We start from the raw sequence: 21,388 nt of genomic DNA on the forward strand, positions 1-21,388 counted from the left end.
GATGGCTGAAACACGCGAAAAACATCATAATATAAGCGAGGAAAAAACTGCGTTGTACGCGCCAGGCTACCGTTAGGAGGAGTATAGCTCAGCCGTGCTCCCCTTGGCACGCCACCGGGAGTGGGCGCGGCGCGGCGAACACCGCGGCCTCCGAGCCGAACACGTAGCGCGCCCACTCCGCGGCCTGCGCGTCCAACTCCTCCTCGGCCCCGCGCATGCCCCCATCCGCCCACGTCGATGCGATCACCGCGGCGACGAGCGCCACAACGAGCAGAGGCGCCAGCAGGGTCACCAGCTGCGCCGCGTCCTCCACCGCGATCAACGCGTACGCAGCCATTGGTCGTCACTCGTCAACAGAAGGGGGGGCCTGATGCATGCGTACGCGTCTTTCTGATGCCGGGGAATGGCAAGCGGGCAGCAAGAATATGTAGAGGACGGACGGACGGTCACCGTGTAGCTTTCTCGTGCGCAACCACCAGCGCCATGGATCGTGTGAGCGAGCTCTGCAAAGCGGCCGCCAGGCCGGCCTCGTACTCTTTTTTGTCTCGGATCATGAAAAGTCATGCCATGGCTCAAGAACAGCAGCGTGTAACGCGTATATTTGATCGTTCACCTTTGTACGATGGTTCCCCGTCTGCCTGGGAATTCCGTTCCGGCAATGACTCTTGTGTGTGCTCGGGTGCTCGACCCGTGGGTACTGGGTTGGTTGGGCCTTCAGCGGTTGAGCCAACTCAGCCAAGCTTTTAGCTCTGTATACAGCAGTGCCTCCCCTTTGGGTAACTTTTGGGCGCTCACTAGCTGTTGAGATATACAAAGATGATGTGCAATAAAGCACAAACTACATGCCAGACGATTCAGAAGTTACAGGCCATTCTATAGCGATAGTTGGGTAAGCAAATGCCGTTATAGGTAAAAGATCATCCAAACTGAATCTGTAATGCATTCTGAGAGTTTGAAACTGAACTGAGCTCCAGCCGCCACCTTGAACTCTAAAAAAAAAACTGAATCTGATAATGACACATGTTCTTTGAATTATGGATTGTGCTGGTACAGAATGTAATTTGTGAAACATATTTGAATTATACATTTCCATTGAACTATGTGCTAGAAAAGCCATCGTAGAGGCAGGATGAATGCAAAATACAGGGAAGACAGCAATGTTTGCTCTCTTTCGTTTCCCCCAACTTTTGGGTAATAAAGTACAGTTGAATCCTATCACCACTAGCCATCTATATTTGATTCTAAGGGAAAATTCAGCACACAATATTAACCAACCAATTTTCTTAGCATCAAGATTTCAAACAAGCCTCTTTACATGTCTTATTGCCTATTGCAAACGCAAAGCCCTATAGGCTATAGCTTGAATAGAGAGACAAGTCTTCTCCCCATGCCTCCTACTCAAGAACTGGTGCTACCTCAGTTGGATTGCCTTCAAACACATCAGCGCTTGATGATTCTGACTCCTCAGGGAACTCCTGTGATTGGGATTCCTTGTAAGCAGGCGTGTCTCTGAAATCTGTTGCCCCGTCGTTGTAGGTAGCCACAGCGACACCACAAGCAATGAGCTGCACAAGTAAGCAACATTGATTGGCATGTGGGAACTCGCAAAAGGCGTGAATACTATTGGAATGGACCAAAACCATGTTCGTCCGCTTTTGCAGTTTCCATGACAATCAAGTTCAGGCCTCAGCAAGGATGTATGGCTGCTGCTAATTACCAAAGTTCAGGATTGTTTCATTCAGTGCACTGAGCAAAGAAATTATTGATTACTTCTCGTTAAGCAGTACATGTTAGTGTTGATCTCTACAGCTCGGCCCAACGGCCGAGTTGGGTCTTTGACCTCGCGCCCTGATCGGGGGCGCCCATCTCTACATAGTTGGTGGACCCCCGTCGCACTGCGCTATAAAGAGAGGCGGAGGCCGACGGCTCTCAGTACGAGGTTCACCGTGAGCCGCCACACCCACCGACAAACCTAATCCGATCTAGTGAGGGGCGCAGCCAGCGACGGGAAGCTCCACTACCGTCTTCACCGCCGCCTCTGCGCCACCACTACACTGCGACTGACCTCAACACCGTCACCGCGACACCGCCGACCCGGACCGCATCACTTTCGCCATGGCTACGTCGAGCTCTTCCTCTAAGCCCGCGGATGGTCGGTGACATCTCACCTCCCTTTCTCTCTCTCTCTCTAGATCATGTTTTAGAAAGTTTTATCCCGTATGTAAGGTTGTACCAGCTAGATCTATGTCTAGATGATCCACTATGTCTATCATTGGTATTGGATGAGTCTTACCTAGTGTGTAGATCTAGATAGGGGTAGAAAATAGAAGGAGAAGATTCGAGTCAACTCAGATTGAAACCCTAACGCTAACCCGAAGTGAGTTAAGAACAGAGGGCCGGCAGGACCGACCTTTCTCACCTGCTGGCCGCCACCGCCGGCCGCCGGATGGCGCCACGCGGGAAGCAAAAACCGAGCCACCGCACGGCGCTGTTTCGCCGACGCACGGGCCAGGGTTCAGGGCACCGTCCCACGGCCTCTTGACGGCGGCGCGCTCACCCTCGGACGAGCGCGCGCGCCGGCGAGAGGCCTCGCGGCGGCGCCGGCGCCTTCCTCCGGCTGCCACGCGCGGCCGCCGCTTCGTCGCCTTCGAGCACCGCCAACGAAAGATAGGAGAAGGTGAGAATGAGGAATGAAGCTAGGGTTTTGGGGTGTGGCGGTCGGGGGGGGGGGGTGTTATTCCGAAATCTCCTCCCAGCCGTCCGATGAGATTGAACAGCTCAGATTGCACGGGCCAGATTTGGCCCAGGCGGGGAAGAAGTCTTCTGGCCCAGGCCTAGGTTGCGGCCTGGGACGCGGGGTGCGCCGCGCAGGCAGTGCGGCTACGTGCGTGGAGCACAGGGCTGCGTAGGCATTTTTCTAGGCCGCGCGCTGCCGCTGCGCGTGTGCGGGCCGTGGGCTGCGAGTTCTAGCCGGGCCAAAATGAAAAGTTTAGTCAGTTTAGTTTTATTATTTTTCAGAAGCATTTTTGATGAATTTTATTAAGTTTAGATGTTTCAATCTTTGCTCAAATTTGAACCAACGGGAAAATTTGTTCAGAGAGTAGATAAGTACTAATGAAATGCTTATGATAATATCATTTTAAGATTATTTTTTCATGTTTCCTCTGCAAAGTTGATGTTTATTATCTTCTAATTAAATTCGAACCAACGGGAGGATTTAATTTTGAAGAGTAGTTATAGTATTCAGTAAATTATGATATTGTTATTTTTCTGACCAACGTTGATAATATCAATATTATAATTTTTTTATTTATGAGTTTTTCCATGTATTTGTTCTATTTCTGCCCAACGGTGATGTAGAATTAATGTAGAAACATATTGTATGTTTTAATATTGACCAACGTTAAATTACGGCATGCAATTATTATGTCATGTTTTCTCGCTTTCCCTGATGATGTTTTCAGGACTCAACCCTATGGCATTCATCTCGCACATTCCGCCTCTTGAAGGGGGCAACTATCGTGTATGGCGAGAGAAGTATGAGTTGGCACTTGCGCTGTCCGAGAATGACCTAGCACTTACCTCTCCGTGTCCTACTGAGCGAGTGGACCCGGTGAGGGCAGAGAATGAAACTGATGCTGATTTCACTACTCGGCAACGAGATCATACAAAAGTGAGAATGAAATATGATCTTGATACTAAGAAGTGGACAATTGGAACCGTAAGTGCTTGATGGTGGCTAAGCCTACTATTTCAGATGCAATAAGGGGATCAATCCCAGATTGACCACCGAGTATCTAAAGAAAGTGGAGAGTTAGTTTACTGGCTCTTCAAAGGCTTATGCAAGCACATTGATCAAGAAATTATTCAATAAGAAATACTCTGGTAGAGGGATAAGAGAGCACATATTGAAGATAAGCAACACGGCATCCAAGCTCAAGCCAATGGATTTGGGGCTCAAAGATGAGTTCCTGATTCATTTGATTTTTGCTTCTTTGCCTAAAGAGTATGAAACATTGTTGTTAATTACAACATGCAGCCCAATAAAATGGGACATTGAGAAGCTCATTGTCATTTGTGTGCAAGAAGAGGAGAGGCTTAAAAGCTCACATAGTGACTCTGCTAACCATGTGGAGGACTATAAAAAGAACTTTAATAAGAATGTCAAATCTCAAGGGAAAGCCTCTTAGAATGATCACCATCAGAAGAACAACAATGTCCAAGTTGACAAGGATCAATGCAAATGGTGCAAGAAGCATAGACATTACCAGAAGGACTGTCCAGATTTCCTGAAGAGCATTTTGAAGAGAGGTGAGGACATTATTACATTCATAGATGAGTCCTTGTATTTAAGTTATTCATAATTTACTTGGTGGATTGACTCAGGTGTAACTATTCATGTTGCAAATTCATTACAGGGATTCCATACGAGGAGGACCCTGCAAAGAGGAGAAAGAAGAATTAAAGTGGCAAATGGAGTTGAAGCTGAAGTTGAAGCCATTGGAGATCTCTCTCTAGAATTAGATGATGATTTTGTACTTCAGCTTTCAGATGTCCTTTATGTAACCTCTTTATGTAGAAATTTGATAAGTGTTTCACGTCTAGACGATGATGGATATGATTGCCATTTTGGTAATGGCAAATGTCAGATTGTGTTTAATAATAAGTGTGTTGGTCTTGCCTTCCGACAAGACAAGCTTTATTTGTTATCACTTTCTGAGAATGTGAATGTTGTGAGCACTGAGAATGAGAATGCTTCCTCGTCTATGAATGCAAGAAATAAGCGGAAGAGAGTTCATGATGTATCATCGAAATTATGGCACTGTCGTTTAGGCCATATTTCGATGGGGAGAATAGAGCGATTGATTAAGAAATCAATTCTTCCGCCATTAGAATTTTCAGATTTAGAACAATGCATTGATTGCATAAAAAGAAAGTATGTTAAGAAAATAAAGAAAGATGTCAAACCAAGCGCATGAATTTTAGAAATAATTCACACAGACATCTGTGGTCATTTTCCTATGAAGAGTGTGGATGGTTATGATTCATTTATAACATTCACAGATGATTATTCTCGTTATGGCTATGTTTATCCAATTAAGAAAAGATCAGAAGCATTTGATAAATTTAAGATATTTAAGGATGAAGTAGAAAATCAGCACAATTTAAGAATTAAGATAGTAAGATCCGACCATGGAGGGGGGGAGTACTACGGTCGACACACCCCATATGGCTAAGTTTCTGGACCTTTTGCAATGTTTTTACAAGAAAATGACATAGTTGCCCAGTACTTTACACCGGACGAGCCTCAGTAGAATGGAGTAGCTGAAAGACGCAACCATACCTTAATGGATATGGTGAGAAGTATGATAAGTTACTCTACTCTACCGATAAGTTTATGGATGGAGGCGTTAAAAACCGTCATTCATATTCTTAATCGAGTGACAAGCAAGTCGGTGCCCAAAACACCATATGAGTTATGGACAGGAAAGAAACTCTCACTTAACTATTTACGTGTGTGGGCTGTCCAGCTGAGGCTAAAGTCTTTAACCCAAACATAGGAAAGCTAGACTCAAGACTGTCAGTTACCATTTCATTGGCTATCTAGAAAAGTCAAAAGGTTATCGCTTCTATTGTCCTGACAGACATATGGAGTTTATAGAAACGAGACACGCTGTGTTGTTGGAGTATGATATGGTCAGGGAGAGCATGGTAGTGCGAAAAATTAACCTAGAGAAGAAGCGGGTACATGTGCCTACTCCGATGGTTTAGGAGCCATTCTTCACGCTACCTATTGTTGCTGCACCAACAGTGCAAGACACTATAGTAACAGCACCTATTGTTAGTTCTCTCATGGTGACCATGAATGAACAGGAGGAACCTATCCTTCATGATCCTGTAGAACCCGTTGTCACACATGAGAAAGACAACAACAGCCTCATATAGAACAAACGTCAACTAACGAGGCCCCTATAAGGTCTCAAAGAGTCAGAAAAACAGCCATTTCTGATGACTACGAAGTCTATGAATGTGAAGAATCTCAAATGGAGGGTGATCCCATCTTATTTGAAGAAGCCATGAGAAGCGCTTACTCATCAAAGTGGCTTGAAGCCATGCAAGATGAAATAAGATCAATGAATACCAACGGTGTTTGGGACTTAGAAACAATTCCTAAAGGAGCCACGACAGTTGGCTGTAAATGGGTTTATAAAACTAAATATGACTTCAAAGGGAATGTAGAAAGATTTAAAGCGCGACTTGTGGCGAAAGGCTTCACGCAAAGAGAAGGCATAGATTACAATGAGATATTTTCTCCAGTCTCATGTAAGGATTCTTTTATAATTATAATGACGCTTGTAGCACATTACGATTTAGAATTACATCAGATGGATGTAAAGATGGTGTTCCTAAAAGGGGATTTGGAGGAAAAAATGTTTACATGGCACAACCAAAAGGTTTTGTTGTAGAAGAAAAAGAACGTATGTGATGCCGCCTGAAGAAATCAATTTACGGATTAAAACAAGCATCAAGACAGTGGTATTTAAAGTTTGATAGTACAATAAGTAAGTTTGGGTTTCAAGAAAATATAGAGGACAATTACGTTTATGCAAAGTTCAAGAATATGAAATATATTTTCCTAATCTTGTATGTGGATGACATCTTACTCGCTAGTAGTGATGTTAATCTACTACTAGAAACGAAGAAATTCTTGTCCTCGAATTTTGATATGAAGGATCTCGGTGAAGGTTCGTTCGTTCTGGGAATAGAGATTCACCAAGATATAAGAAAGGGGATTTTAGGATTATCATAAAAGGCATACTTAGAAAAGGTTTTGAAGAAATACAGTATGCAAAATTGTAAGCCTTTACCTGCTCCCATAGTGTAGGGCGATAGATTTGGAAAATTCCAATGTCCTAGGAACCAATATAAGATCGATCAAATGAAAGCGGTTCCATATGCTGCACTTGTCGGAAGTTTACAGTATGCTCAAGTGTGTACACGTCCTGACTTAGCATTTGTTACCGGGTTACTTGGCAGATATCAGAGTAATCCAGGAATAAAACACTAGAGACTGGTAAAGAAAGTTTTGCGCTACTTGCAAGGTACAAAAGGCCTCATGGTAACGTACAGAAGATCTAATTCCCTACACATAGAGGGGTATTTAGATTCAGATTATGCGAGAGATAATAGAAAGTCCACGTCAGGATATATATTTACTCTCACGGGAGGAGCTATATCGTGGAAAAGCTTCAAGCAAACTGTCACTACATCATCTATGATATATGCTGAGTTTGTAGCGTGTTATGAGGCCACAGGGCAGGTGAATTGGCTGAAGAAGTTTATGCACGGGTTGAAAGTGGTAGACGACATACATAAGCCACTCAAGTTATACTGTGATAATAATCCAGCAGTATATTATGCTCATAATAATAAGTCAAGTGGTGCTGCCAAACACATTGACATAAAGTATTATGTTGTGAAAGACAAAGTCCGGGATCATATAATTAGTCTTGAGCACATAAGTACAGAAAAAATGCTCGCGGATCCGCTTACAAAAGGCTTATCACCCAACGTGTTCAGAGAACACTTAGCCGGCATGGGTTTAAGGGAAAACCTATGATACCGGACAATAAGGGTCTAGTTCAGAATCTGTTTCAAAACAGAGAGATACATTGTGGCTGTTAATCTAATAGCACTAACCGTAACGATGAGACACGCTCTATGCACTGATATGTGAGGAATGGGAAAAAGATAAAGTTAGTTAAGTTTAAGTAATAAGATGAGATCAATGGAGAGATTGTTAGTGTTGATCTCTCCAGCTCGGCCCAACGGTTGAGTTGGGCCTTGACCTCGCGCCTTGATCGGGGGCGTCCAACCCTACATGGTTGGTGGGCTCTCGTCGCACTACGCTATAAAGAGAGGTGGAGGCCGGCGGCTCTCAGTACGAGGTTCACCATGCGTCATCACACCCACCGACAAACCCAATCTGATCTATTGAGGGGCACAGCCAGCGATGGGAAGCTCCACTGATGTCTTCACCGCCGCCTCTGCGTCACCATTGCACTGCGACTGACCTCAACACCGTCACCGCGACACCGCCGACCCAGACCGCATCACTTTCGCCATGGCTACGTCGAGCTCTTTCTCCAAGCCCGCGGATGGTCGGTGACATCTCACCTTCCTTCCTCTCTCTCTAGATCATGTTTTAGAAAGTTTTATCCCGTATGTAAGGTTGTAGCCGCTAAATCTATGTCTAGGTGATCCACTATGTCTATCAGTACAAGAACAAACAACTTCATGAATGTTTTAATCATGGGAAAGGAACTTATTTAGTCAGGGACTCAGGGTACTGCAAATAGTCAGGAGGCAGGACAAACGGTGAAACGAAGCAATAGTTGTCAGGCACTTCAAAGGGGTTATGTTGTGCCTGTGCGTGAAGTTACACATCAAAGCTGGAGACAAATGCACAATATTATACCACAATACTCACTGGTCTTGTCAAAAGTTCCCCGCTAACGTTTAAAACGTGTAGGATGGATTGTTTCATGGTTCTAATTAGCGTTTCTATATGCAGGGCAGTTCTACATAGAGACAGTTAAGCCATGGACATGTCCAATTAGCGTGATATCTTGCGGGGAAAAGATGTATGCTTCCACTTCAGAACACCCAGGCTAGTATAGTGCAGGAATGCAGGATAATGGAGAGAAGGAGGCACTCACGCCGAAGACGACCCCGAACGCCCACATGTACTGCACGAAGAAGCCAAGGGCCTCCCACTGAGGTCCCTCCCAGAAGTCGGGCGTCTCCGGGTCCGGCAGCTGCGGCATGGGCTCCGTCGACACCTCGAACCCCAGCGGCTCCCCTTCCCACTCCGCCGCCCCCGCCTCCGTCGCGTCCTCGTCCACGTCGGGCGCCGCGACCCCGCCGCGGCGCTTCTTGCCTCCGCGTTCCTCGAGGCGCCGCTGCGTGCGGGACGAGACCCCGCCGCGGCGCGCGAGGGCCACGTGCAGCGCGGCGGGACCGCCTCCAGGGAGGAGAGGAAGCGGGGCGACGCGGCGGCGGATGGCGGCCGCGCCGAACGGCGTGGGGGAGGCGAGGAGAGACATGAGGCCGGGGCTGAGGCTGCGGAACAGCGAGAGGCACTGTGAATGTGTGAGGTCACGTGGAGAAGCTGCAGCGTGGAGGCGGGGAGCTCCTGGCTGTGGCTGTCTCGAGCTGGGTGGGTGGGGAGAGAGATGAGATAAGGTATTTTTCTCCTTTTTGTTCTTGGTATATATAATTTGGGTTTTTTCTTTCATTTCCATGTATATACTAAAATGGAGTTGATTTCCTTTTTTTTTCAGGAAAAAGCTTCTCTTTCTTGTCAAGAACTTTGAGTCATGCGAATCACCTCGTGAAAGAAATAGAAGTATCTTCTTCCTCCTATAAACTACGTGCGAAGGTATAAAAGGCGTACTTGGTTTGTTTGCCCGTTACTACTCATGCTGAGCTAAAAAATGTTAAGCAGCTAACTTGTTTGGTTGTTGTATCTGTGCGAGCAAGATTATCCTTGCTAAAGCAGGGGAGCCAAATTGGCTCACCTGACCAGGCAAAGCAAAGCTTGCACATGTACAGTGCCGGAGCATGCAAGTAGATCAAGGGGGGCTAATTAGTAGTTGATGATTCTGGTTGGTATTGCTGCCTGCCATTTGCTCTAGCAGTGTTGGCTGCTAGCATTGATCTCTCTCAGGACACGAACAAACATAATCTGCATTCTATCTTCTAGCAGCCTGTTCGCTTGCTCGTAAACGATCGTAAATTTCCAGCCAGGAACAGTGTTTTTCTCTCACACCAAACCAGCCAGCAGTAAATAATCCATGATCGTTTACGGCCTCCCGAACAGGAAAACTTATGCATCCCAGTGCCCATGCAGATAAGGCTAGGCGAGCAGGCAAATCTACCGAGCACACACAAAACATTGGAAATATTAAATTATCTAAATTTATAGATATTATATAGTAAACTTGGTACACCTATACTTCATGTTAGATATAAATCCATGAAGAAGTTAAGACTTGGTACCAGCAACTTATCATTTTTTTTAGTTAAACTAAAGTGATTTTAAACTTTTATGTTTTTTGGATGTCTATCAATCTCAAATATAGATGTACCAAATTTCATATTTTTCCCAAAAACTTTTATGTATAGCACTACATAAATAAATAGTAGGTATTTAATTGATGCATGAACTAGCTTATAGCAAACATTGTTTCGTTTGAGAGTCCACTAGGCAATATATATTTGAAACACTCCATACTTGATTTTGGCACTTGACTCTCGCTTCTTCAGAAATGGCTATGGCTCTGACTTCTTTGATAGAGCCAAAGCACAAATTTTTAGTACATGTTTGTTTGCCTGGATGGCTCGTTCAAACAAGCCCAGTCAAGATAGGAGAAGGCCGGTCTACAAGCTGAAACCTGTTGTGTTGTTTCCAGCGGCCCAGGTAAACTAGGTTCATAGGAGATTATGTTTGTTTGCATGGTTTAGATGAGGTCCATGCAACAAATGAGTTGGGGAACTACATGTTGCCCAAAATGGCCCGAGAGAGTCAGCGCGTGGCTGAGCCCACGAGAAACGAAAGTTGATCCCATTTCTCCGACTGTGGGTGCTTTAAACACCGTGCGCCCAGGCCTACGCTGTTGCCTGGAAAATAAACATGTCCGGGTGCAGTCCAGCCACGTCAGGTGCACAGCCAGGTTGTGGCCCACGATCAGGCAAACAAACACGCCCGTAGAGAAGTTGAAATCTGGTTGGGTAGCTAGTTCTAGACTTCCAGGTAAAATAATTTACTTTGGCTTTGAGGGGACAGGGAAGGTGAGGAAGCTAGTAGAAGCCACTTATTTTTAGCTTCTCCATGATTGTCGGTGTTTTCGGACCACCGACGAGTAAATTTATATTTGCGTGTCTGGCTCGAATGGTGTGCTCGGAGAACACAAGGGTTTATACTGGTTCGGGCGGAACGTCCCCACGTCCAGTTCGCAGCTACTCGTGTTACCAGCACTTGGTTTGCAGTAGGGGTTACAAACAGGCGAGAGAGAGAAAGGATCCCAAGTCTCTGGTGGAAGGAGTGAACGGGTGCTGAGAGCTCGATTGCCGCTCAGCGGTGTGCTCGTGTCGTGCTCTTGTGTTCCCATCTCGTGTTTTTCTCCCTCTCCCTCCGCCCCGCGTGGAGCGTCCTGCTTCTCCTTTTAAGGCGAAGGGGAAACGTGGGTTACAGAGGAGGAAAAGAAGAAGAACGAGAGAGAGAATGCCTCCAGGGCTGCCGGGTCCTTCTTCTCCTTCATGCGGGTCCCGCTGATCCTATAGATGTCAACAGGGACGGCTCCATGTCGCGTCCCTGTTCGTCACTGGCACTATGCGCAGGCGTCATCTGCCGGTCATGGCGTTTCACTCTGTCCCAGCGGACGTCGTGGTGATCTGACGCGCCTGTTAGCGTCCGTACGAGAATTAGGCAGAACAGCACCAGCACGTCTGACACTGTTCTTGATGTGAATCCCCAAGTATGGCCCGTCATGGCCACGGGATACATCGAGGCTTGCTAGCCTCTTCCCTGGCGTCAGAGTTTTGACCTAGGCCCATATGCTTGGACCTGGAGTGGTTGGCGACGGTATGGGTCCCCGTCGGACGAGATAGAACTCGCGTCCTTGGGGTCGGGTGAGACAAAGCCCACACCCAAGGGGTCGGGTGAGACGAAGCCCACGGTCTCGGGGTCGGGCGAGACGGAGCCCGTGTTCCCGAGGTCGGGCGAGACGGAAACCGCACCTAAGGGGTCGGGCGAGACGGGGCCCTCACCCAAGAGGTCAGGCGAGACGAAGACCGCGTCGTTGGGGTTGAGCGAGACAGAGACCGCATCCTTGGGGTTAGGCGAGACGGAGCCTACGGCCTTGGGGTCGGGCGAGACGGAGACCGTGTCCTTGGGGTCGGGCGAGACGGAGCCCACGGCCTTAATGTCGGGCGAGACCTTTTAATACATCTTGAGCCATCTGGGGAAGTCAGCGTGGACGCTAACTTCCTTGCTTTTGGTATCCCTAATATCGATACCCGAAAGTAGCCCCTGAGCCCGCGGAGTAGAATACTCCTTTGGAGGCTTTTCCGGACGGGAGGACTCTGAGAGCTTTGGCCTTCTTTTTGTAGCCTGCGGCATGTCCTGGTAGGACGGCGATTCCCTTTTGTCGCGATAGATCTTCTAGGGGGCATGTAATCGTAAGATTCGGGAGGTCGGAAAGGTTGTTCTTGATTCCAGTCCCCTAGGATCCGATCGGTCTGCCATCATACTGCGACCGCGTGTTCGATCTCCTTGCGAGTCCAACTTCCCTCGAGCCCCCGCGCATAACAGAGGTCCGATCGAGGGTCGGCTCGTCTTTGTGATCGTCATCCCTCAAGCGTTTTTTTATAAAACAGAGGGGCTGAGCCGTGCCACGTTTTTTCTCGATGGACAAAATATGGTGCTCGGTGAGCTGCTAACGGGCTAGTCCGAGTGGGGCCCCGGCTTCCCGTTCATGGGGGTCCAGCATGGGTCAGCTGGTGACCGACTCCAGACTCTTGGTGGCCAATCCATATAGTTCCCGGGTCCGTTCGACCGGTCCTAAGGGCTCGTTGCCTTTTTCCAAAGAAAAACCATGGACTGGGAACCGACCAAGACTCGAACATGGGCCGGGATGCCCGTGGCGCTCGTGCGCTCAGGTACTAGCCGCTAGTGGGCCCATCTCTTTCCAGCCCTCACTCTAAGGGCGCCCCAGAGCGGATGTGAACCCATCGGTGGGCCAGTCTTCGAACTCCTAGGCCCGAATGGGCCGTAGGAGCATTTTCAGCTCTGTATCCCACCTTACCTGTGACGGTTCTCATGCCTATTTACACTGACGCCGAGCTGGACGACGTCGAGAAGGAGGTGGCCCCTCTGGCATAGGACTTACCCATGGAGATAGAGGATGAGATCATCCCCTCAAGAACTTAGTTAGGTAGATAAGTTAGGCGGCGAACTTGTAATAAGTGGACAAGCTCTTAAATTTCGTTATGGCCAAATAGATTTTTAGCTCTTCTCCCCTTTTGTACAAAAAGGTTAATGCGTTCTGACCCTTTTCGTCATTAAGGATGTAAAGCTCGGGGTGCAGGTGAAAAAACTCTGATCACGCTGGTGAGCAAAAATACCATAGCCACTGGGGCGTAGGATTCTTGTAGTCCGACCAATTTTACTCAGCGTTCATTTCTGCAACCCTTGCTTCTAGATCTTAACATAAGAAATGGTCAGGCACAGAGAATGTCTACCGGATAGATATGCTCTTTAATGCGTTCTGACTCTTTCCATAGTTAAGGCTAAAAAGCTCAGGGTGCGGGCAAAAAACTCTGATCACACTGGTGAGCAAAAACGTCATTGCCGCTGGGGCGTAGGTTTCTTGCGGTCCGACCAGTTTTACTCAGCGTTTATTTCCACAACCCTTGCTTCTAGGTCTTAACATAAGAAAGGGCCGGGCATAGAGAATGTCTACCAGATAGATATGCTCTTATCAGCCCCCGAGTGAGGCCCGACCCCTTGCCGTTGCTGGGGTTGGGTGTCACTAAAGATTGAGGAGTCGATAGCAAAATCGATAAGAGAAAGCGTGCGTAAATTAAGGGTAAAAGCAACATAGTTGTTTGATGTTCTAGGCATTAATGAAGACTTAATCATCGATGGTCCTAGGACCCTTGCCGTTGCTGGGGTTAAGTGTCACTAAAGATCGAGGAGTCGATAGCGAAACCGATAAGAGAAAACGTGCATAGATTTAAGGGTAAAAGCGACATAGCTATTCGATGTTCCAGGTGTTGATGAAGACTTTGCTGTCGATGGTCTTGAGCCTATAGGTGCCTGGTCGGAGCACCTTTGCGATGACGTATGGTCCCTCCCATGGCGGAGAGAGCTTGTGGCGGTTCTTGTTGCTCTGGACGAGGCGGAGCACCAGGTCCCTGACGTTGAAGGCCTGACCTCGCACTCATTGGCTGTGGTACCAGCCCAATGCTTGCTGGTACTTGGCTGAGCGGAGGAGGGCAACATCACGTGCTTCATCTAGCTGGTCTATGGCATCCTCGAGGAACGCCTTGGCTCCCTATTCATCGTATGCCCTGACCCTCAGCACTCCATAATTGAGGTCGATCGGAAGGATGGCCTCGGAACCATAGACCATGAAGAATGGCATGTAGCCAGTGGCCCGGCTAGGGGTCATCCTCAGGCTCTAGAGCACCTCGGGAAGCTCCGTGACCCATCGTCTGCCAAACTTATTCAACCGGTTGAAGATCCTAGGCTTGAGGCCTTGTAGGACCATGTCGTTCGCACGCTCGACCTGTCCGTTCGTGCGGGGGTGTGCCACGGTGGCCCAATCGATGTAGATGTGGAATTCATCACAGAATCGAAGGAACTTTGACCCGGTGAACTGCGTGCCATTGTCTGTGATAATGGAGATTGGGACTCCAAAGCGATGAACGATGTTAAGGAAGAACAACACGGCTTGCTCGGACTTATTCGCGCAGAACGGTCGAGCCTCTATCCACTTTGTAAACTTATCTACGGCAACAAGCAAGTGCGTATAGCCCTCGGGCGCCCTCTTGAGAGGTCTGACCAGATCGAGCCCCCAGACTATGAACGGCCATGTGATGGGGATTGTCTAGAGTGCTTGGGTCGACAGGTGGGTCTGTCGAGCATAGTATTGACACCTTTCATAGGTGCGCACAATCTGTTCAGCATCGGCTACTGCGGTCGGCCAGTAGAAGCCTTGTCAAAACATGTTTTCGACTAGGGTCCTAGGTGCGGCATGGTGCCCAAAAATCCTACCGTGGATATCACTCATCAACTGCTTCCCTTGTTCAATGGGGATGCAACGCTGTAGGATCCCGTTGTGGCTTCACCTATAGAGCTCACCATCAATAACGACAAAGGACTTGATGCGATGTGTGAGCCACCGAGCCTCTGTTTTGTCCATCGGCAGCGCCTCACGGAGGAGCTAGTCGAGGTAAGGCATCCTCCAGTTGGCTAGAGGGTCGGGCTCTGTCGCTGGATCCTCATCAAGCTCCATGACTTCAGGGTCGGATGGAGCCATCGACTGTTTAGCCCCCGTGCCTAGGGCAGGCGGTCCATCACCGGTCTATTCTAGCTTCTCGTAGAGGATCGAGGGCTTGTACTGATCGCTAGTGAAGATGCCCGTCGGCACCTGCTCTCGACCGGATGCCATTTTCGCCAGCGTGTCGGTCACCTCGTTGAGATACCTCGGGTGTGATTGAGCTCGAGACCATCTAACTTAACCTACAGCTGGCGGACTTCTCGGCAATACACAGCCATCTTGGCATTGTGGCAGCTTGATTCCTTCATGACTTGGTCGATGACCAGCTGGGAGTCGCCCCGGATGTCAAGTCGTCGAATACCCAACTCGATGGCGATGCGCAGGCCATTGATGAGTGCCTCATACTCGGCCACATTGTTGGAGGAGGGGAAATGGATGTGAACCATGTACCTCATGTGTACCCTGAGGGGCAAAATAAAGTCCAGCCCCGCGCTGATGCCTTTCTTCATCAGTGATCCATCGAAGTACATCGTCTAGTACTCTTGGTCGATGACTGCAATGACATTTGGATCTCGGTCCACTCTGCAATGAAATCAGCCATCACTTGGGACTTGATGGTTGTCCGAGCGGCATATGAAATGCCTTGACCCATCAGCTCGAGTGCCCACTTCGTGATTCTTCCTGTGGCATCCTGGTTTTGGATGACCTCACCGAGAGGGAAGGATGTCATGACCGTCACCAGATGCAACTCGAAGTAGTGACGCAACTTCCTCTTGGCGATAAGGATGGCGTACATGAGTTTCTGGATTTGGGGCAGCGAGTCTTGGAATCGGACAAGACCACCAGGGCAGCGCTGACCACTTACGTAGTGGCCATAATGTAGAGCAGAAGTGGTTCCCCGTCGGTTGGGGGGACTAGGATCGGGGCCTTTATCAAGAGTTGCTTGACCTTGTCAAGTGCCTCCTAGGCCTCGGGCGTCCATTCGAAGCGGTCGGCCTTCTTCAGAAGCCGATAGAGAGGAAGACCTCGTTCACCGAGGCATGAGACAAAGCGGCTGAGAGCGGTGAGGCACCCTGTAACTCGTAGTACCCCCTTTGTGTTCTGAATCGAGCCCATCCTCATGATGGCCGAGATCTTCTCCAGGTTGGCTTCGATGCCGCGCTCGGAGATGATAAAACCCAGCAGCATGCCCCTTGGGACCCCAAAAACACACTTCTTAGGGTTGAGTTTGATGCCATTTGCTTAGAGTTTGGACTTGACCAGGATGTCATCCACATAGGCCTCAACGGTCTGCCCGAAGAGATCCCCAAAACACTTGAGCATACAGCGTTGGTACGTAGCCTCTGTGTTCTTCAGAACGAATGGCATTGTGACGTAGCAGAACAATCCGAATGGTGTGATGAAAGATATTGAGAGCTGGTCAGACTCTTTCATCGTGATTTGATGGTACCCGGAGTACGCATCAAGGAAGCAAAGGGTTTCACACCCTAAGGTCGAGTCGACTACTTGGTCTATGCATGGCAAAGGAAACTGATCCTTTGGACATGCTTTGTTGAGACCCATGTTGTCAACACACAGTCTCCATTTTCCACTCTTTTTCGTACAAGAACAGGATTGGCTAACCACTCGGGGTGGTATACTTCCTTGATGAACCTAGCCACAAAAGCTTCACAATCTCCTCACCGATGGCCCTGCGTTTCTCCTTGTCGAAACAACGCAGGCGCTGCTTCACCGGCTTGGACCTTGCCTGATCCTCAAGGCATGCTCGACGACTTCTCTTGGAATGCCTGGCATGTCCAAAGGTCTCCACACAAAGATGTGTCTGTTGGTGCGGAGGAAGTCGATGAGCGCACTTTCTTATTTGGAGGAAAGCGTGGTGCCGATGCGCACCACTTTGCCCTCGAAGCTGCTAGGGTCTATGAGGAGTGCCTTGGCGCCCTCTATAGGCTTGAAAGACTCAACCGACCATTTAGGGTCGGGCACTTCTTCGATGACCTCCTCCCTGATGGTCGTAAGCTCTTTGGAGGCGATAATTGCCATGGCGTGTTCGCAGCACTTGACCTCGCACTAGTAGGCACGCTGGAAGGAGGTGCCAATGGGGATGACCCCACATGGACCTAGCATCTTAAACTTTAGATAGGTGTAATTGCGGACAGCCATGAACTTCGCGTAGCATGGACGTCCCAGGATGGCGTGATAGGTCCTGTGGAACCCGACCACCTCAAAGGTAAGGGTCTTCATCCTATAATTGGTTAGATTCCTAAAGGTGATAGGCAGATCGATCTGCCCGAGCAGTACGGCCTGCTTTCCAGGCACAATGCCATGGAAAGGCGCCCCGTTCGATTGGATGTGCGATCGGTCAATGCCCATGATGTCGAGCGTTTTAGCATACACAATGTTGAGGCCGCTGCCTCCATCCATCAGCACCTTGGTGAGCCGCTTCAGGCCAATAATTGGGTCAACCATGAGCGGGCATCTTCTTGGCTATGGGATGCTTTTCAGGTGGTCAGTCCGATCAAAAGTTTTGGTGGACTCCGACCATTAGAGGAAAGAAGGCGTGGCTGGCTCAGCCGTATAGACCTCGCGGCACGCAAGCTTCTGGTGGTGCTTGGAGTCGTAGGCCGCTGATCCTCCAAAGATCATGAGGCAACCATCCAGTGGCAGAAATCTGCCATCCTTCCCCTCGGTATCATCTATAGCCGGCTTGGGTTCCTTCCTATGCTCCCCCTTGTTGCAGCCTCCAGACAAGAACCGCTTCAGGAGGATGCAGTCCTTGTATAGGTGCTTGATAGGGAAAGCATGGTTTGGGCATGGCCCTTCGAGCAGCTTCTCAAAGTGGTCCAGGGTACCCTCGGCGGGCTTCTGACCCCCTTGTGGTCAGCAATGGCCATGAGTAAACCCTCGCACCGCTGCTTGTTCTTCTTCTTGTTAGGGCTATTGGAGGCACTTTTGCCGGTGTCCTCGTCCCACTTTGCCTTGCCTTTGGGGCAGTAAAAAATTGCCCCGACCGCCTTCTCGCCCGAGGCGTGGCTGGTGGCGATGTTGAGGAGCTCCTTGGTGGTTTGTGGGCCCTTACGTCCTAGCTTGTGAACCAGGGACTCGCAGGTGGTCCCAAACAGAAAAGCTCCTATGACGTCAGCATCGACGATGTTGGGTAGCTCGTTGCACTACCAGGAGAAGCGCCGGATGTACCCATGAAGAGTTTCCCTGGACTTCTGTCGGTAGTTTTTGAGATCCCATGGGTTCCTAGGATGCGTGTATGTGCCCTAGAAGTTTCCCACGAAGATCTCTTTTAGGTCCGCCCAACTTTGGATTCGGTTGTGTGAAAGGTGTTCCAACCACGTTCGCACCGAATCGGACAAGAACAATGGAAGGTTATGGATAATGAAATTATCACTATCTGCTCCACTGGCTTGGCAAGCAAGTCAATAATCCTCGAGCCACAGTCTAGGGTTTGTTTCCCCAGAGTATTTCGGGATGTTGGTCGACAGTCAGTACCGCGGTGGGAAGACGATGTTGAGGATATGTCGGCCAAAGGCCTGAGGTCCCAGCAAGTCAGGGCTTGGGCTTCAGTCCTCACCACTATCATAGCATCCGCCACGATGAGGGTGGTATCCACGGCTAGCCTCCTCCCTCTCATCGCTGTGGGCACGCCTGCGGGCATCTAGGCTATTATGCGTGTCATGGTGGAGGCCGAGACGCTCATGCACTAGGGCTGTGGCGCGCGGCCTGCTGTCTTGCTGCGCCTGGTGGACTGACATGTCCTTGTCAGGTCGCTCTGAGGGCGCACACTAGCTAGCGTCGATCTCGCATCGTCGGGACAATGAGCTTTCGGCTTGCTGTGCCGCAGCACGCTTGAGTAGCCTGCGAATCTCACGATGGGCTCGACGATCCTCTGGTGTTGCGGGCTCCGGAAGCCCATAGAGTAAGGCCGCTGCGATAGCAATGTTTTGGCTTGCCCGGGTGAAGTGTGGGAGGGCTTCGTCGTCCTCGATGATCCTTTGGTTCACATCGCGGGCCATGGCGCGCGCACGCCCACCATCTCCATGGCGCTCGATCTCTCGCTCGAGCTCTGCGTGTTCCTGCTCGAGCTAGAGTCGTGGTTCTTTGAGCTCTTGGTGTCGTGCCCTCAGCTGCTCTACCCATAGGCGAGGTGGGGACCCTGCATCCCCCTCGACCTCATCGTCGAAGTCATCTGTTGGGGTAGCCCCTCCCTCATGGATGCTTTCGATGTATCCCTCGGGGGTACCTACCATGAAACATTCTTGCGAGGGGTGATGGCTCCCCTTGCTGGAGTCAAAGTCAGAAGGCGACTTCAATTCTCCTGCGAGAAGGTTATGGAAAGATTCCACGATGTATTCGGTTATCCCCATGAACTCGTCGTTCATAGGGGATGGGGGCGTGCGCTGCGCCACAAGGTGGCCAACGGTCTCTGCGGCGTTGCGCAGACTAAATGGAAGCGTTGTCGGGGCGCTTCGAATGAGGTATTCTAGGGAGAGCGGCTCTCATGCGACAAGCTACATCATGACATTGGCGAACGAGAAGGTGAGGCAGCGTAGGTCCTCCCAGGACGATCAGGGTCCCAGGAAGGCATCGAGCTAGCGCTCTAGCCTCCCATAAACGAAGCCGAGGAGTTGGTCGCTCTTGGGGACGCAAGCCTCCGGTGCATGCAGCTACAGCTCCTCAAGCATCTCGGTGATCGTATCAAGGCTGGCGGAGTGGAGAGGCTGGACGGCGGCAGGAACATACGCCAACTCTCCCTCCATCGTAACGATGAATTCTAGGTTCCTAAAGCGCACGTGCGCACCTAGGACCCAACTGACGCCATGACTAGTCATCCGAGGTCTAACGTGGACGTTGAGACGTGCAAAAAGCACCTACCTGGCGCGCCAACTATCAGGGTTTTTGGACCACCGACGAGTAAATTTGTATTTACGCGTCTGGCTCGGATGGTGTGCTCGGAGGACACAAGAGTTTATACTGGTTCGAGCAAAATGTCCCTACGTCCAGTTCGCTGCTGCTTGTGTTACCGGCACTTGGTTTGCAGTAGGGGTTATAAACAGGAGAGAGAGGGAAAGGATCCCAAGTCTCTGGTGGAAGGAGTGAACAGGTGCTGAGAGCTCGATTGCCGCTCAGCCGTGTGCTCATGCCGTGCTCTTATGTTCCTGTCTCGTGTTTTTCTCCCTCTCCCTCCGCCCCGCGTGGGGCGCCTTGCTTCCCCTTTTATAGGTGAAAGGGAAGCGCGGGTTATAGAGGAGAAAAAGGAGAAGAACGAGAGAGAGAAGAAGGCCTCCAGGGCTGCCAGGTCCTTCTTCTCCTTCATGCGGGTCTTGCTGATCCTGTAGATGTCAATAGGGATGGCTCCATGTCGCATCCTTGTTCGTCACTGGCGCCATACGTAGGCGTCATCTACCAGTCATGGCGTTCCACTCCATCCCGGCGGACGTCGTGGTGAACTGACGCGCCTATCAGCGTCCGTACGAGGATTAGGCAGAACAGCACCGGCATGTCCGATAATGTTCTTCATGTGTATCCCCAAGTATGGCCCATCATGGCCACATGTTACATCGAGGCGTGCTAGCCTTTTCCCTGGCGTCAGAGTTTTGACCCAGGCCCATATGCTTGGACCTAGAGTGGATGGCGGCGGTATGGGTCCCCGTCAGATGAGACGGAACCCGTGTCCTTGGGGTCGGGCGAGACAGAGCCCACACCCAAGGGGTCGGGCGAGACGGAACCCGCGACCTCGAGGTCGGGCGAGACGGAGCCCGCACCCAAGGGGTCAGACGAGATGGAGCCCGAGTCCTCGGGGTCGGGCGAGACGGAAACCGCACCTAAGGGGTTGGGCGAGACGGAGCCCGCACCCAAGGGGTCGAGTGAGATGGAGACCACGTCCTTAGGGTCGGGCGAGACAGAGACCGCGTCCTTGGGGTCGGGCAAGACGGAGCCCGTGGCCTTAAGGTCGGGCGAGACGGAGCCCGTGGCCTTGGGGTCGGGCGAGACCTTTTAATATGTCTTGAGCCATTTGGGAAAGTCAGCGTGGGCGCTAACTTTCTTGCTTTGGGTATCCCTAGTATCGATACCCGACAATGATGCTTGATTTGCGATTTTGTTTTATTGCTAACTCATAATATCATTGGTGTCTTGAAGCTTATATGTCATCAAATTCGTGTGAAATTTGTCATTGTTACGACTATAGCAAATATACTCCATCCGTTTCAAATTATAAGTCATTTTGACTTTTTGGTACATAGAATTGGCTATGTATATGGACATTTATTATATCTAGATGCATAGCAAAACAGATATATACCCAAAAAAAT

General features: G+C 49.7%; 1 protein-coding gene across 1 annotated transcript; it reads right to left on the reverse strand.

Moving 5' to 3' along the window:
• Positions 1 to 1,002: 1,002 nt before the first annotated feature.
• LOC136452562 (uncharacterized) lies at positions 1,003 to 9,230 on the reverse strand. Its single transcript, XM_066453201.1, has 2 exons — positions 8,721 to 9,230; positions 1,003 to 1,565 (listed from the first exon to the last, which is right to left on the reverse strand). The coding sequence occupies exons 1-2, from the start codon at positions 9,105 to 9,107 to the stop codon at positions 1,395 to 1,397; spliced, it is 558 nt and encodes a 185-aa protein (XP_066309298.1). The 5' UTR covers positions 9,108 to 9,230; the 3' UTR covers positions 1,003 to 1,394.
• Positions 9,231 to 21,388: the final 12,158 nt, after the last annotated feature.

This window comes from Miscanthus floridulus, chromosome 1 (assembly GCF_019320115.1).
Source record: "Miscanthus floridulus cultivar M001 chromosome 1, ASM1932011v1, whole genome shotgun sequence".
In the NCBI taxonomy this organism is placed as follows: Eukaryota; Viridiplantae; Streptophyta; class Magnoliopsida; order Poales; family Poaceae; genus Miscanthus; species Miscanthus floridulus.